The following is a 16,884-nucleotide window of genomic DNA, read 5'->3' on the forward strand; positions in this document are numbered from 1 at the left end:
GGGAGAAACCAGAGACAAAGAAGGTTTGGTGAAGCAGTCAAAGGTTTGTTCTAAGGACTGTATTTCCAATGTAAGAAAATTCTTATTCTAGCTAGAAAAACAAACAAACATATTTCAAGTTCTATAATATTTCACTATCCAGATGCTATGAAAGTGTAAAAACTCCTGTTTATATTGCATGTAGATTTATATGCTACATTCAGACTGCAGCAGGTTGAGTAGCTCCTCCTCCCCCAAAATTAATATAATACACATGGAAAAGAAACCTTTGCTGGAGTTCAACATAATACTGGGACTTGCTCTTACAAGTTTAGCATGTATTGATTCCAGTCTGTCAACCAGTCATCCTACCTCCCACTGAAGTTGAACTTCTGAGGCTGCTGTTACCGTTTAGAGCTGCACCAGTTCTCTGAATGCCCAGCTCTGGAACATGGTGCTGGGTGCAGCTGACACCAGCTCGCACACACAGGCAATGTCTTCTGTACAGATAATCCTACTGAAGGAACCAACCAGGGAAAGGGAGAGCAAAGTACTCTGAGGAATGCATCTCTTACTCTCCATAATCTTCCGAGTTATGGGTTCTGGGTTTTCCATCTCTAAATAGACAGCTGAGTAAGGCCTGTATAATAGCAATGGAAACACCACTACTGATATGAGTATCTACCAACGAATATAGATCTTTTCTAGATAAAGAGATTTTGTAGGAACAGAGGGCTCTGCTTCACACCACTTTGATAATTTTCCCTCTATCAACACACACAAACAAGCAAAGGAGGCAACAGGTTCTCTTTTCCTCAATAAACTCAAGTAACTTACTTTTCTTTTTGGCCTGGCTCAGAACCTGATCTAGAGTCCATTGAAGTCCATGAATGGGCTCCAGGGGAGTTTAGATGAAGGCTGTATAGAAGTAGGGACTTGGAGCTGCTTACTTCTCACTTAGCATTAATGAAACTCTTGCAAGCTGCAAATCCCCAGTTCCGCGGGTCAACTGTGTTGAGAGTCAGGGCTAGTAAAGCTGGAAAAGCAGAAAAGTTATTTATGTGAACTCTCATGCTGCGCTTTGGCAAATTCTCAACATGCAGCTACAGAAAACTATTCTTTTGTTTTCTGACTCCAACGGTGATATAAGTTGACATCTGAATAGGGCAGCATAATAGAAAGCCAACATCCATGGTGTCTTATGACCTCATATGTGTACATTCTTCTACTTCAGAGTGAAATAATGCCCTCAAATCCTCAACTGTTATCAATAAATTTGCATTGAAGGTGGAAGGTAGTGTCTGATCCTTAGCCTCACTTACGGTACACTATTTGGATTGCCGTAGCATCCTTTTAGAGTTCCGTCAGGAAAACTTGTTGGTAGGGTCAGTTACTCCTACCACACACACAAAAAAATTAAATCAATCTTTTCTTCTGAACAGTGTATTCTACTTAAAACTAAAAACCAGCCATTCTACTTATATTAAAGAAATGCAGAGCCATTAGTTTGAGAGAGTCACACACGCAACGTGTATTGGAAAGTGACACATTATAACACAGATTTCTAATAAAATTCTAGCATCCACCTAGATTAGCTTCATTAGTTGCACAGCAAACATTTTATATAAACATTTCTGTCCTGTTTAAGGCTAGAAAATTTGCTTCACTTCTGTATATTCCATTTCTTTTCAAGTTGCTGCAGGACCACGGGGACAGATATATGCTAGGAATCCCAGTAACAGAATAAGGAGCTGTGACAGACATGGCTGTGGACATTATGGAGCTCCGAGGTGGTATGCTGAGAGCCCTTTTTTTTGTGAAGAACGGGATGTTTTGTTTGTTCATTGCTGTTGCTAAAATAATGAAATGTTGACTAAGAACAAAAACTTCTGAGTTTAGCCATCATTTATAGCACTCAGGGCTTGTGAAGTGTGTCAGAAGGACACCACTGCTAAACAATTCGCTGAACATGAACCATGGCAACATCCTTCCAATGTGCATTAATCCCTCATATGATAGAATCACATGGAGAATGGGAGAACTCTGATTAAGAATGGAGAGAGATTTGCAATTATTACAACTGGACTGGAACCTCAAACCCTTCAATCTCCATTGCAGAAAATACAAATCCGAAACACAACTAAGCTAATGATGGTAGCCATAGCTCCTGTGTTGCTTTAATAATCTACATCAGAGGTTCTCAAACTGAGTTGCACTCAGGTGGTCCACGGATAGTTCCCTCTAAGGTGCATGCCTGGGCAGCTGCACACAAGAGAATGAAGGGTCACCCACCTAATTAGCGGAGTCACACAGGCGTGGCTCCACTAATTAGGTGCCTGGATCCTGGAGAAGATGCACATTTAAGGTGAGATGCTGGCTTTGAGGTGAATATGGGGCAGGTGGGAGGGGGCAGTGAGGTGAGAAGAGGAGGTGGGGGGGAATTTGGGACATGCAGGGCTGTGGCGGCCAGAGAAAGAGGTGACTTTCTCCAGCTCCAGGGCTGCGGCTGCCGGGGAGAGATGACCCTCCTTCCCAGCCTCAGATCTCTGGTTGCTGCGGTGGGGGAGAGAGGGAGAGACACCACTCCTTCCCAGCCCAAGCTCGGGGGCTGCCATGGCAGGAGAGAGAGGGCACATCCATCGCATTAGAAAGGTAAGACTACTGATATTAAAATATGAGTTGTGTGCTTTTATTTGTAGAACAAAAAACCCAATTATTATCAAGGTGTTTTTTAAATATAGTGCTTTTCTCCAAAGCACTTTACAATAGTTAGCTAACGGTACAAACAAAATTTGGAAAGATCATTAAGTGGTCTGCCGAGACCCTCAGCAATTTTCAAGTGATTCGCGAAAAAAAGAAACATTGAGAACTGCTGATCTACATGGCGTATCCAGTATCAGGCTTTAAGGCTAATGAATACATGAATCAGCATTGTCTCATTACTTGCACATTTACACATTTTCAGACTTGGAGGAAGAAAGCACCTGGGGATGGACGTAATATGCAGAGACAGATCAACAGTGTATGCACCTTTTAGTGGCATAATTGGGGGACCAGTTAACTCTTATAGAAAGAATAATGCTATTAATAATGGCCTCTTCCTCCGTGGATCAGGAAACTGAAGCTATCATATCTAAATCTTTGATCATCTTTAAATATTAGTCATTAAATACATTCACCTTCCATTCTTAACCAACTGGAGAGCTATGAAAGAAGCACAATCTAAACGAATTTAAGCAAAAGAACTGTATTGAGTAGGCCAAGGCTTATGTTTCACTTAAAAGGGTCTGGTCCCGTATTAAAATCCAAGTACAATTCATTCACCCTTAAAAACGTAACAGGCCACGTTCTCCATCAACAGGACCAGCAAAATACTCCTTTTCCTCCATAGCTCTCCACCCACTTAAATAATGGGAGAACAATGAGGATCTAAAGCAGGGATCTCAAATTCAAATCATCACAAGGGCCATGTGAGGACTAGTACATTGGCCCGAGGGCCGCATCACTGACACCTGTTCATATAAAGGTACAAAAGCCCCCCACTGCCTCAGCCCCACCCGCCCCACCCCTTCGGCCCTGCCCCACCTCTTCCCACCCCTTCCCCGCCCCCATTCCAACCCCTTCGCCAAAGTCCCCACCCCAACTCCACCCCCTCCCTCCTCCTATTCCAACCCCTTCCCCAAATCCCTACCCCTCCTCTTTTCTGCCTCCTCCCCTGAGTGCGCGGCTCCCTGCTCCTCCCCACTCTCTCCTGGACAGTGCTGAGCACCACCAAACAGCTGTTTGGTGGCAGGAAGCGCCTGGAGGTAGGCAGAGGAGCGGGGACGTGGTGCGCTGGTGGGGGAAGGGGGACAGCAGGTGAGGGGAACTTGGCAGCCGCAGGAAATAACTCTGGAGGGTTGGAGGGGGGTGCGAGGACCTTGGCGGGCTGTAGCAAATAACTCCATGGGCCGTGTGTTTGAGACCCCTGATCTAAAATGAGGAAACCACAGAGGAAAAAATAGCACAGGGGGAGGAGCATGAAAACATGAAGCTTGAAATATACTGTAGTTTGGGTCCATAAGAAAAAAATCTTCACCTTTTCTCCCTCCTCAAATTGCCCCGCTAATCCCAGTTTCATGAATGCTGTTGGCCAGACTGCAGTAGTGCTGCCAGCACCCATGGCAGTATGAGACTGGAAGACAATCCTCAAATTGCCATAGTACAACCAGCCAAGGAGATCAGATGATGATAAACTTTGATGTTTTCTTTACCCTCCCTAAATCTTTTTGTTTTTCCTCTGCTCCCCTCAAAGTTTCTGCACATATATGTTCTACATCAGGCTGGTTACATACAGAGTTTGGATCAAGAAGGGGCAAAAACTTGGAGTAATGCTGCCAATGCAAAGTGTATATCCTGGTATGATATCTCATGTAAACCCCTCTCACAATTTATAAAACGGAAATGTACATTAAATGGAAATGTACAAAATCCCAAATAAAATTACTTCCCCACCTCCCCAGACAGGCTACATTACAAAAGTATAGTGCATGGGAAACAAAAAGATGTTTTAGACATACAGCAAAATAGAAATGTATATGTCAGTCACAGTAGCCATGTGTCTATCAGTTTGGCTTGCTGGTGCTTATGTCACTATAATCTCATGCTCTGCAATAAACTATGCCAGAAATACCAACCTGTCCATTGCAACCTTTTTTGATATGAATACTTGTTTTAATGTTGTATCTTTGTCTAATACCTAAACTACAATTGCTTCATTATATGCACGGACTTTTGGTATGAGCTCTTTAAGAAGAGAAGTGCTCTCTCTTTTTGCATTTCTAAATGAGTCCAGGTAATAAGAGAAGCAGGACAACCTCTTTATTCCGTTGAAAGGCAGAGAGATTTGTAGAGTCTAAGGGAACAGTTTATCCATCATGCGAACAAAAAGATAATATTTCTATTATCTTTTCATTGTAACTGAAGTTTATAGAGAAGCCCATAAAAATCACTTACACCCCAAGCCAGGCAGTCAGGATTTATATCCTGTGTGTTCTAGTGGTTCTCCCCTGTGCTTTAAAAGGATGCATTTTCCTTCGCCTAATTAGATCAAGGCTAGGTCAGGTATGTCTCCACATGCTGCAATTACACTCACAGTCTCCTCACCTTCCCTTCACTCCACATCTGGTCATCCCACCTCTCCTCTCCTGCCCTGTCCCACTCAGCCCCCTCCCTTTCCCTTTAGCTGACCCCTTCCTAAGTAATCCCCCGCCTACACACACCAATACCACATCAACAACAGGTTCTCTGACTTCTTTCCCAGGCTACAAGCAGCTTCTGTCAAACTGCCATGTGTTTCTTTCATTTCTTCTGCTCTAGAGAAGCAACAACCACCTCTTGCATTGAGTAGCTCAGCAAAGATTAGAGAAAGTGCTCTCACACATGCTTTTCTACTTGTCATCATCAATCTCAAAGCACCTGAGCCTTCTTTGTGCATTCATTATCTCCATTGCACAGATAGGGAACACGCAGCCTGGAATGGCAAAGTGATTTTCCCAAGCTAACAGATGGAGCCGTTTACAATCAATATTTGCATCAGAATAGGGCTTTGTCTTTTGATTATACTTCCCTGAGAACAACAGTAAAACCAATAAAGCCGAACACTTACAATTCCAAAACAAATTATAGCTTCAAAGTGACTTGTGACCAAATCTAGAGGCTGGAAAACTGATCAACGAGGGAAGACTACTGGTTCTTAGTGAAAACCACAATACAAGCAATTGGTGTAACTATCCAAGCTTTTTGAACACAGCTTATTTAGTCCTATATTGGAGTTAAATTTCATTTAGTTTAGTTTTATTTTTGTTGGGTTTTGAGTTTTATTTTTTCTTATTGTTTCTCCTTTTGTATTTTATCATTCTACTAAATCCTAATATAGGAAACAGAAATCACTAAATCTTGTTCTAGTAGCTGTACACATGGTTAGATATTGAGCCCTAATTATTTTTTTAAATTCAACCAATTCACTTTTAAAGGTACAGAATTGAAAATTTACCCTGTGTGATCTGTGCATGGGTGCAATGAATCCTTCTATAAAATCTATTGCTAAAGATAACAAGCTTCCTATTGAGTAACTGCTCAAGACAGAAGCAGCCTTCACAAAACCCCTTTTCATGGGAATCACCTTTTTTAAAATTCTTAAACCAGATTAGGAAAGCATTGAATACAGCTCAGAGGAAAAGTGGTGCTCAGAATCAGTTTCTGTGCCACACTAAACACATTTGACTTACTATCATGAGGTAAAAATCAATACACGCTTCAAAATGTTTAAATCTCCACAGAAGATGGCATTTGTTAAATAACCTCACAAGCACTAGAGGCTTGTTACTAGGGTATCAAATCAAATACCTTCAGTGAAGTGGATGTGTAGGTCTTGGAAGTTATGTTGCATCTAGTAAAGAATAAGGTAAACTCTTAGAATGGCTGTGAACTCTTATGAACTGGCCAGATCAGGTGCTGTAAATTGGTGTTGATCTACTGACTATCCACATATGTAAAGAAGGATCTCAAAAAAAATTCTCCTCGGGGCTGAAATCAAACCAGCAGGCTGGCATTCTAGTCACATTACGTTGTGTAGATTGGCTGGTGTGACTTTGATGAGCTATGTCAGGGGTTGGCAACCTATGGCACGCGTGCACGCTGCGGTCTGCCGGGGACAGCAACGTGCCATTAAAAATCCGGCCCGGCCCGGCCCACTCTTCTCCGCCCACCGTTCTCTCCTTGCAGGGCAGGCAAGCTTCCCCCTGCCCCCGCCTCTTTCCCGAGCCTGCAGGGTTCCTGCCCCTCCTCCTCTTCCTCCCTGCGGCCAATCAGCTGACGGCCCTTGCTACGGAGGGGGAAAGGGCAAAGCGGAGCCGCAGCGGGCTCTCTGCTCCGGGGACCTTAGGGAAGGGGGTGGAATCGGCGTATCCCCTCCAGCCCCCTGCCGTGAGCCGCTCAGGGCAGAGGGCTGGGAGCACCCCCACGACCCCTGCCCGCACCCCCAGCCCTCTGCCCCGACCCCTCCTCACACACACCTGCACCCCCCCACACCCCAGCCCCGTGCCTGACCCCTGCACCCCCCCCACAAACCCAGTCCTGACTCTTGCACCCCCCACACCCCATGCCCTGACTCTTGCACCCCCCACATCCCCACCCCCACCACCAAATGAGAGCTCCTGCACACATACACCCACATTCCCACCTGCACCCCTCGCACCAAATGGGAGCTGCCTAGGTAAGCGCTCCACACCCAAACCTCCTGCCCCAACCCTGAGCCCCCTCCCTCATTCTAGCTCCTGGCCAGACCCTGCACCCCCAGACCTGTTCTCAGTGCACTCCCACCCTCATCTCAGTGCAGAGAGAGGAAGAGAATGGGCCAGAACCAGGGAGAAAGTAGGTATCTACTCTATGTGGACAGGGCCGGGACCCCAGACCGGCAGCGGGCTGAGCAGGTCTGGCAGCCGGGACCCTGACTGGCAGGAACTGGCGGACGGAACCCCAGACCGGCAGTGGGCTGAGCCACTCAGCCCGCTGCCGATCTGGGGTTCTGGCTGCCGGCCCCTTGCCAGCCGGGGTCCCGGCCACAGGCCCCACTCAGCCCGCTGCCGGCCTAGGTGAATGGAACCCCAGGCCGGCAGCGGGCTGAGCAGGCTGGCGGTGTAAGATCAGCATTTTAATTTAATTTTAAATGAAGCTTCTTAAGCATTTTGAAAACCTTGTTTACATATGACAATAGTTTAGTTATACAATATATAGACTTACAGAGAGAGACCTTCTAAAAAACATTAAAATGTAGTATTGGCACACGAAACCTTAAATTAAAGTGAATAAATGAAGACTCGACACACCACTTCTAAAAGGTTGCCGACCCCTGAGCTATGCTAATAGACCAGCTGAATGTCTAGCCTATAACTAATAAAACTGTGCCAGTCAGCGTGCATGCTTTACATGCTCCTCTTCTACTTCTTTTATTTATGATAAGCCAACGTCATTACACCATCTCACTACCCCACTGCCCTCTTTGGTGGTCTCTAAGATAAAATAGACAGACCATATTTTGCGCTTCATTGCCAATGAAGTCAAACTAGACCATTTAGTGAAACTATATTGATATTCTGCCAGTTTAGTTTCATGTGGATAACCCACACACCTCCTGGGTGTGGTGTTCTGTCCCATCTAGTGGCACCGAGACCACTTAGCTAAGGCTGTAGAGCAGACTCATTAAACTCTCTCTTAGAGCTGTAGGGTTTTTAGTGCACGTAGTAGAAGCTCATGCACTAAGCTCCAGAGGTCCCAGGTTCAATCCTGCCTGCCAACAACTGGGTCTGTCGGTGTTACGCAGACAGGATATTTTTTATTAGGTCTTTATTTAAAAATGTTGTGGCTTCAAGTATATGTAATTTTCCCTCAGCTATGACTGACAATTGGTCTCGGAAAAGAAAACAAAGAGACAACACTGCAAATGAATACAGCACATTTCTTTCTTAATACCACAACTACGAAAGCCCAACAACAATCTATTTTATTGCCCTAGTAACACGAATGCAAATGAAAAAGAGAAGCTAACAATAAAGTGACAGGCTGAAAAAAAATGATTTAGGGCTAGTTTTTGAAAACCAAAAGCAGATGGCTGCTGCCATGGAACAACATAGAACAATAGCTTAAGCCCTGCTCTTCCAACAACCACATAGAGGTGATCCCTAGGCTCCAAGCACTGCACTGGAAAGAGGAAATATAATTAATTACCTGATATCACCAGGCAGCCATCACCTGCTGCTCTACACAGTATGCATGTCAGTGCCAATGCACCACTGGAAAGGAAGAACACCTGGCAGCCCGGGATAATGGCACTTTCCCTCTGAAAGCAGCAGAATATCTAGGGACTTTTTAAGTGCAAGTTTATACTAATCCACCCAGCATTTAACTTTGCCTGCTACATTCTCTGTGATCCCATTGGAAGGGTTATAATGAGCACACACATCAAGGGAAGGCAATAGTGGGTATAGGAGCAGCAAAGCAAGAGAGACATATGGGTTGTGCATAAAAGACCCAGGATATTTTATTGGGTGTGAGTCATCTGCTCTATTTCTTGCAGATCCTCAGGGCTTAGGCACTATATTCTTGGTACCCTTCCCTTTTTTGCACCTTTTTTAATCTTATCTGTTGTAGTTGGGAGGACATGTCGCAAATGCAGATGCTCAAGAGCTGTGCAATTTTTCAGGCCCTTGTTCCAGCTCCGTCTGTTTTTCATGTTGCAAGGGGCTTATTATTGCATTTTCCTTTCACAACTGGTCATATCAACAGTTGTATTTTCTCTTAACATCCCAGTTTCTTAATTTGAGAATTGCTTTACATAGTTTCAAAGCTCAACTCATGTGTGAATGGGTAGGCAGACAGATTAAACCTTTCTAGAACACAAATAGCAAAAGACACAGCGTACATTATAATGCTGATTTTAAGAGAGATTTCTGGTAAAACAGCTGCAAAATGTTCACACACATACTTACTGTTTTTTGGCTAGGTTCCCATTGGTAAGTTAAGATCACTATTTCATGTATTTTCATGAGGGTTTAACAGACTTTTTAGCAGAAGCTTGAATATCAGCTAAATATTCTTGCAGCAAAATCCATCCTGATATATTTAGTTTATGAAGAGTTAATGTAAAACAATATTTTAAAAGACCTATTAACTGACAAAACATAAAGCATCCATGTGCATATATTTTATCAACTATTTGGCATGATTAAATATTTTTTGAATATATTATGTTCATTGTGCTGCATACTTTCATTGTGTTTGTTTAAAGAAATGCCATGAGAATTGCAAAGTTAAGGTTGTTCTAAATTACTCTTAATAGGTCTGAAAACTAGAGTATATACAGCCAGCCAAGTCATTAGCTTTGCATCTAGAGGATAACTTGGGGTGGGGTGGGTGTGGGCGTCGTCTGTGTACTGAGAGGGATATTTGGGCTCAGTCCCTGAAAGTATAATCTAAAGAGGTTAACAAAGTTCCAAATGAAGCCATTTTAAATCAGTATTGGGAAACAATAGAGCCTCGTCTTCTGCTTATCCATGTGTGATAACAGTGAGGTTACTATAAAACCAAATACTTTGAAGATACATGCTACAGAACTGCCAATAGTGACTTGCAACCAAATCTATCAGCTAGCACAGCCTGCTGGTTTGTAATGAAACTACAAGAAATTGTTAGTAAATCTATACAAGCTTTTCAGACAAAGCTTATTAAGTTCTGTATTGTAGTTAAATACATTTAGTTTATTTGTAATTTGTCATTATTTCTCTTTCTGTATTTTATCATTCTAGTAAATCCTAATACATAAAACAAACAACAGACTAGTGGTCATACACAATTGCACACTGAGCCCTAGTTACTTGTTCTACGGTTAGCCAACGCACTTTTCAGATACAGAACTGAAAACTACATTATGCTCTCTGTGCAAAGGGGATGCATACCCTTCTATACAAATGACTCACTAAACAATTTGGTTCCTACTAAATAAATACTAAAGATAGTAGCTGCCTTCACACTATCCATTTTCATGACAATACCAATAGACTGTCAATGGGATTTTGGCTCCTAACTGCCTAAATCACTTTTGAAAATGAGATTCAGGATCCTAAATTAGTAAGGAAGCTGAGCACCGCATTCAGAGTCTGTATCCAGATGCCTTCCACATGCCTCTGTTATGCAAGCTGAGCAACTATATTTGCCTTCGTTGAACTATGGGTATGAATTTAGGCACCTGATTCCCACTGAAATCTATGGGAGCTAGGGGCCTAAATACTTTAAGGATCTGCAACCAGCTCACTACCCCATTTCTCTTTGGTTGTCTCTAAGATTAAATATTGTAGATCATATTGTGGACTTCATTACCAATGAAGTCAAGCTAGTCCATTCAGTGTGACTAGACTGCCATTGTATACATTTTGTCTCATACCGGTGGAGAATTTTTTGAGCTCCTGTATATTATAAAAATACAAGACTTTTTAATTTTCCATCAGCGACTAATTACAGTTGGTTTCAAAAGGTGACTGCTAAATGGACGCAACGCTGCAAATAAATGCAGTACATTTCTTTATCTCATAACTGTACAAAGCTCAAAGCACAATGCATTAATTCTCTTTCACTACATCCTTGGCACTAGGGAATCAAAGAATGTCAGTTTATCAGAGAAGCTAACAACAAAGTGACAGACTGCGAAACACCATTTGGGGCTTCTTCTGAAAGCAACCAGCAGATTATAGCTGCCACAGAATGAGGTAAAACAGCAGTTTGAGCCCTGCTCTCCGAAAACCAAATGTTGGTGATCCCTATGCACCAAGCATTGCACTGGCTCTAATTTCATGAATGTTAATAGCCAAAGTATGCAGCACAATGAAAGGCTTAAATAACTCAGCACCAGTAGAGCTGAGGGAATACCTATTGACCTACACCCCTACAGAACAGCGGGTAGGAAATCACCAATATTCCTGAAGTGCAATCCTGACTAATCACGCCTTTGCCATGGAAGGCCCATGACTTCTGATCCATCGCTTCTCCAGGCACAGATATACTTTTGTGACATTTCTCGCTACAAACTGACAGTTTGTGTTCATTGTAATTTGTGGACTTGTTGCACATACTGCACTGTACAGAATGCACAATAGCTGGGAACATGGAGGGGAAAGGTAATTGTCCCGTACCACCATGCTCCACACAGTTTACATGCCAGAGCCACTGAACCACTCTTCTATTTCTCATGAACCACAGGGCATAGGCACTACTTTGAGTTCCACTCCCCTTTCTGCCACCTCTCTTGGCACAATTACAGCCCCTCATCACAAGCTGTGCAATTTCTCAGGCTGTTTCATTTGTCTGATTTTATGTGGCAAGTAGGTAACTATTGCACTTGACTTTCAACAGTTGTATTTTCTGTTAACATCCTAATTGCCTAATCTGAGAATACTGCCTTATATCGTTTCAATACTCTACTCAAGTCTGATTGGCTGGGAAGACAAACAGCCTTTGTAGAACACACAAATAGCAAAAAGACTATACATTATAACTTTGATTTGATAGAGAACTCTGGTGAAACAGGTGCAAAATGCTCACACTCAAAATGATTGTTTTTGCTGGTTTGGTTTCCTCTGGTAAATTAAGATTATGTCATACATTTTCTTGATGCTTTTATTTCAAAACAGACTTTGTAGTAGAAGTGCATCAGGTTTACTATTAACTAAATATTCTTGTAGGGAAATCTATCCTGGAGTATTTATTTTATGAAGAGTTAATGTAAAATACAATGTTTTAAAAATCTATTATCTGAGAAAATAAAAAACGTGTGTCAGTGATATGGAGTTAGTGATTTGACACACTAAGTGGTTTAAAGAATGTAAATTAGTTTTTGAGACCTAAGAATACAGGTATATACAACCATCCAAGTTATTAGCTATGCAACATAATAGCTATGCTGTTAGATAAAATCACATTGAGAAACTCTTGAGATTTAGAGAAATGACCCAGTTCTGATCTCACTCCAGTTTAACTTAATTGATTTATAACCAGAATGAAATCAGAATCAGGCCCAAAATCTCTAGCCTAGTCCACACAAGGTCTTTCTGTAAATTTCCTACAGTGAACCCAGGAGAAATTCCAGTAGTAGAATCAGGGGGGTTCAACAATAGCTGCATTGCATTTTAATCACACTGTGGCTAGAGCTGCCCTTGGCAAAGTTGGATAACAGGATGGTTGGAAGACCAGTGATCAGTCTACAGTAGCTTTTTTGCTGTTTCCAACAGTAGTAGTAACTGTAGGAAATTTTAAGAAAAATCTAGCACAGATAAAGCCTCATTGTGAAAACTAGGGTTGAAAACTAGCAAACAGCCATAAAATGTTTTGTGAAGCACTCTTCTGAAGGTCAGCATGATGAAAACCCAACATCTATAACCTCCCCCATTATATACTCTTCTATTTCAGAGCTAAATGAGGTCCTTAGATCCTTGATTAACATCAATACATTTCCACTGAAGGTGTCTGACCCTTAGCCTAAGTTAATTATTTGTATTGAGGTAGCAGCTAGGAGCCGTAGTAATGGACCAGGATTCCATTGTACCAGTGCTGTACAAAACAATAAAAAGTTAGTTAAGGAGGCAACAGTGAAGCATGGTAACCTTTTTAGGAGTCTATAAAGAAACTTGTTGGTGTCATTTTTTTTTTAGGTGTAAGAATAACTAAATAAATAAAAAAATCAAAGTCTTGTCTTCTAAACTGTGTATTCCACTTAAGACAAATACATCTGCTTCCACTAAGTTAAAGAAAGAGCCACTGTTTTGTGCAAGACACACAATGTGTATTGGAAAGTGACACTAACAGATCACTAATGAATTTCAATTTCTTATTTTTAATCAATTATTTGCACAGAAAATATTTAATATGCAACATTCTGTCCTGTACAAAAATAGAAAATGCACTTACTTTTGTGCATTCCATTTCTTCTTGAGTTGCTGCAGGACAATGGGCACAAATCTCCAATGGGAATCCTTGGAACAGCATAAGGGGCTCTGATAAGTATCGCTGTGGATATTGTGGACCTCCAAGGTAGTATAATTTGGACACAGGGTTTTTGGTAATGGCTTTTTGGGGTTGTTCATTGTTGCTTAAATAATAAGAATGCTAATAGAGAACAAAATAGACTAGCGAGCTTAGCCGTCTTTTCCAAGCATTTAAGGCTTTTGAAGTGTTAGAATAACACTGCAAAGCAATTGACTAAAGAACAGAGTGAATGTCCTTCCAATGTGCAGTAGACCTCATCTGGTAGAATGGGAGTAGAAGTTGTCTTCAGATTCATTCATTCATTGGCTTTCATTGATGAGGCTGTCAAACAATTGTCCCAAACTACTTTAGTGCCACTTCAGTTTATTTTTGTGATAGGGACCGGACACTTGCCCAGTAGGATCTGGTCTGGAACCACCAGATAATTTCCCTTTTCTGTTGACTGTTGCTATAGATCTGGGGCAGAACTGAACCAGTTAGTAAAAATGATATGGTCTGTAATCTCACTTCCAATCAGCTGAGTCACCTCAATCTCCCAGCTCATGGGTGAGATGATCAGATAGTGTAAATCAGGATAGCTTCAATTAAGTTCCTCATTGCATTTACACCAGTGAAAGGTCTCACTTCAAGTGTTCTTTTTAGCTTCATATGTAAGTGGACAGACAGCTAAAATCTCTAATTTCATGGTGCTAACGGCCGAGATGGTCAACTTTCCATAAAATATTTTTGTTTGTTTTAATGAAAGATTTCTTTGCCTCACCCCTAACACAAGCGAAAGAAAATTTCCATTTTGTTCATAGATTTTTTTCCTGGATTTTCGCTGAGAAACAAAATCTCCAAAGTGTGATTTTTGTTTGTTTATTTTGCTTTTTTTCAGTTTTGACAGAGGAAAATATTTCAGTTTAGGAGTTTCTTTTTTTCTTTGTTTAGAAAGCTGGGAAAATGCCACACACAAAGATTGAGGGAACATTTAAAAACAATTCATAATAAAATCCATTTTTTACCAGCTCTGCTTAGTAGTTGAGAGTTTTGCAATAATTTAAACCTAGATTGAAACTTCAAACTTTTCTACTTCCATTACAGAAATACAAATTTTAAGTGTAAATAAGCTAAAGCTAGTTCATTTTGCTTTAAAGAATCTACCTGGTACATTGTAACAGGCTTTATGGCTGGAGAACATGTCAATAAGTAGTGTCATTACTTACATATGTCCATATTTTCAGAAATGGCAGAAAGCACCTAGCAGTGATCGTTAAATGCCAGGATGGATCAGGAGTGTATGCTCCTTTTAGTGGCCTGATTGTGAGATGCATTAAACCCTTTGGAAATAATAATGCCATTGATGATGGAATCTTACTCAGTGAAGTAAAAACAGGTAACTGAGCTACCATAGATAAAAGTCTTTGATAAACTTTAAATACTGGTCATTAAATAATTTTACTTTTCTAGGCAATTGTAGACCTATGGAAGAAGAACAATCTACACAAAAGTTAAAAGCTAAGCAAAGCATAACTATAGAGTAGGCCAAGGCCCATGTTTCACTCAGAACTGTCTGTCCTGTATTCAAATCCAAGTACAACACATTCACCCTTAAAACAGTACAACGTCTCCATCAACAGGACCAGAATACACCCCTTTCCCCCTATAGATCTCCACACACTTAGATGATGGAACAAAATGAGGACCTAAAGTAAGGACAACCTTGTAGAAAGGGGAAAGTAGTATGAGAACAAGGAGCTTGAAGTATGCCATGGTTAATTTAAGGGGGGGAAAAGTCTTTCCCGCCATCCCTCAAAAATACCAACCCTGAAAATCTTAATTTTATGTATGCTGCCAGAGTAGACATAGCCAAGAGGATCTGATGTCTATCAGAACGTTGACTCTTCCTTTATCCTCCCCTAAAGGTTCTTGCATAAAACTGGCCTTTATCAGGCCATTGAGAAGCAGAGGCTGGATCAGGAAGGGATCTAAAATTGGAGTAATGATGCCAATGCAGAGTGTGTATCCTGATATATCATCTCATGTTCGCATCCAGAACTGTGACCACTCAAATCCTACTGGCAACTTATAAATGAAAACTTACATTAAATGGAAGTGTACAAAATCCCAAATAAAATCTGAGCAACCAAAAGTGAGGTGTTTTTTTTTCCCTACCCCCCATAGAAAATCTACCTAAAAATTTCGTCCATGGGAAGGAAAAGACATTAGCGCACACAGCAGAGTAAAAGTGTACATAGTGTGTGTAACACGGCCTGTAGTGACTCAAAGAATGTACCAACCTCAGGGCAGACTTAAGAAACAGGGCACATACCCAGTGATGAGCTGCCAAAATCTTAGCAACCGGTTTCCTCCTCACCACATGAAGGGGTCCTGCCCCATCCAAACCCCGCGTTCCTTGATGCCCCTCCCAGGACCTCTGCCTCATCCAACCCCTTCCCCTGTCTGCCCCCAGAACCGGGCAGGAGGGTCTCGTGGGCCACCGTTGTGGGTGCCCACCCCACCCCGCCCCTAAGAGCCAGAGGGACCTACCAGGGGACAAGCTGGGGAGTCCCAGCGGCACTTATCTGGGGCAGCTCCCGGGAAGCATCCGGCAGGTCCCTCTGGCTCCTAAGGGTGGGGTAGCGTAGCTGAGGAGGAGCAGGGGGAGCGGCTGCTACCCCTACTGATCACATCAAAAGTGGCGCCTTAGGCACCAACTCTGTGGGTGCTCCGGGGCTGGAGCCCCCACAGGGAAAATTTGGTGGGTGCAGAGCCCCCACCGGCAGCTCCCCGCCCAGCCCCAGCTCACCTCCACTCTGCCTCCGCCCCTGAACGCGCCGTCCCGCCCTGCTTCTCCGACCTCCCGCGAATCAGCTGTTCGCGCGGGAAGGCCGGGGAAGGCTGAAAAGCAGGCGGTGGCTTCGCGCTCAGGCCCAGGGTTATTCACGTAGCTGGAGTTGTGTAACTTAGGTCAACGTACCACAGTAGTGTAGACATCACCTTAGAATTCACCAACCAATTATCAAGTGGAAACACTGCATGCACTGTAACAGCCTAACCGTGGAGTCACGGACAGTCTACTTGTGTATGCCAATCTATCTCGCTACCCAGGGGAGCGTATTTGTGTGATACCTGGCCACTAACACCAAGAATCACAGCAACATTCAGGTTACTCCCAGCTCCAAAGGAGCAGTCACTTACCCCAGTCAATTGCACCTTAGATCTCACATCAAAGGCAATGAATATAAAGATTCATTAACTAGGAAAAGGAAATTAGAGTGTTATTTACAAGGTTAAAGCAGGTAAACGTGTACACAAATGGAGTTACAATTTAAGTTTCAAAAGGCAATAGAA

General features: G+C 42.4%; 1 protein-coding gene across 1 annotated transcript; it reads left to right on the forward strand.

The window, feature by feature from the left end:
• Positions 1-253: 253 nt before the first annotated feature.
• Positions 254-15,622, forward strand: LOC140916433 (leukocyte cell-derived chemotaxin-2-like). The gene is made up of 8 exons (XM_073358082.1): positions 254-317; positions 1,673-1,769; positions 2,945-3,035; positions 4,329-4,391; positions 9,521-9,530; positions 13,500-13,596; positions 14,775-14,916; positions 15,389-15,622. Exons 1-8 carry the CDS (start codon positions 254-256, stop codon positions 15,620-15,622), a joined length of 798 nt encoding a protein of 265 aa, XP_073214183.1.
• Positions 15,623-16,884: the final 1,262 nt, after the last annotated feature.

This window comes from Lepidochelys kempii, chromosome 8, assembly GCF_965140265.1.
Source record: "Lepidochelys kempii isolate rLepKem1 chromosome 8, rLepKem1.hap2, whole genome shotgun sequence".
In the NCBI taxonomy this organism is placed as follows: Eukaryota; Metazoa; Chordata; order Testudines; family Cheloniidae; genus Lepidochelys; species Lepidochelys kempii.

What these genes read in the sequence shown, in the direction of transcription:
- LOC140916433 (XM_073358082.1), top strand. Translation starts at nt 254, where the DNA reads ATGGAAAAGAAACCTTTGCTGGAGTTCAACATAATACTGGGACTTGCT. An exon ending in GGACATTATGGAGCTCCGAG is followed by an intron (nt 1,770 to 2,944) that starts GTGGTATGCTGA and finishes ACACATTTTCAG; the next exon opens with ACTTGGAGGAAGAAAGCACC. An exon ending in ATGGAATCTTACTCAGTGAA is followed by an intron (nt 14,917 to 15,388) that starts GTAAAAACAGGT and finishes GTATGCTGCCAG; the next exon opens with AGTAGACATAGCCAAGAGGA.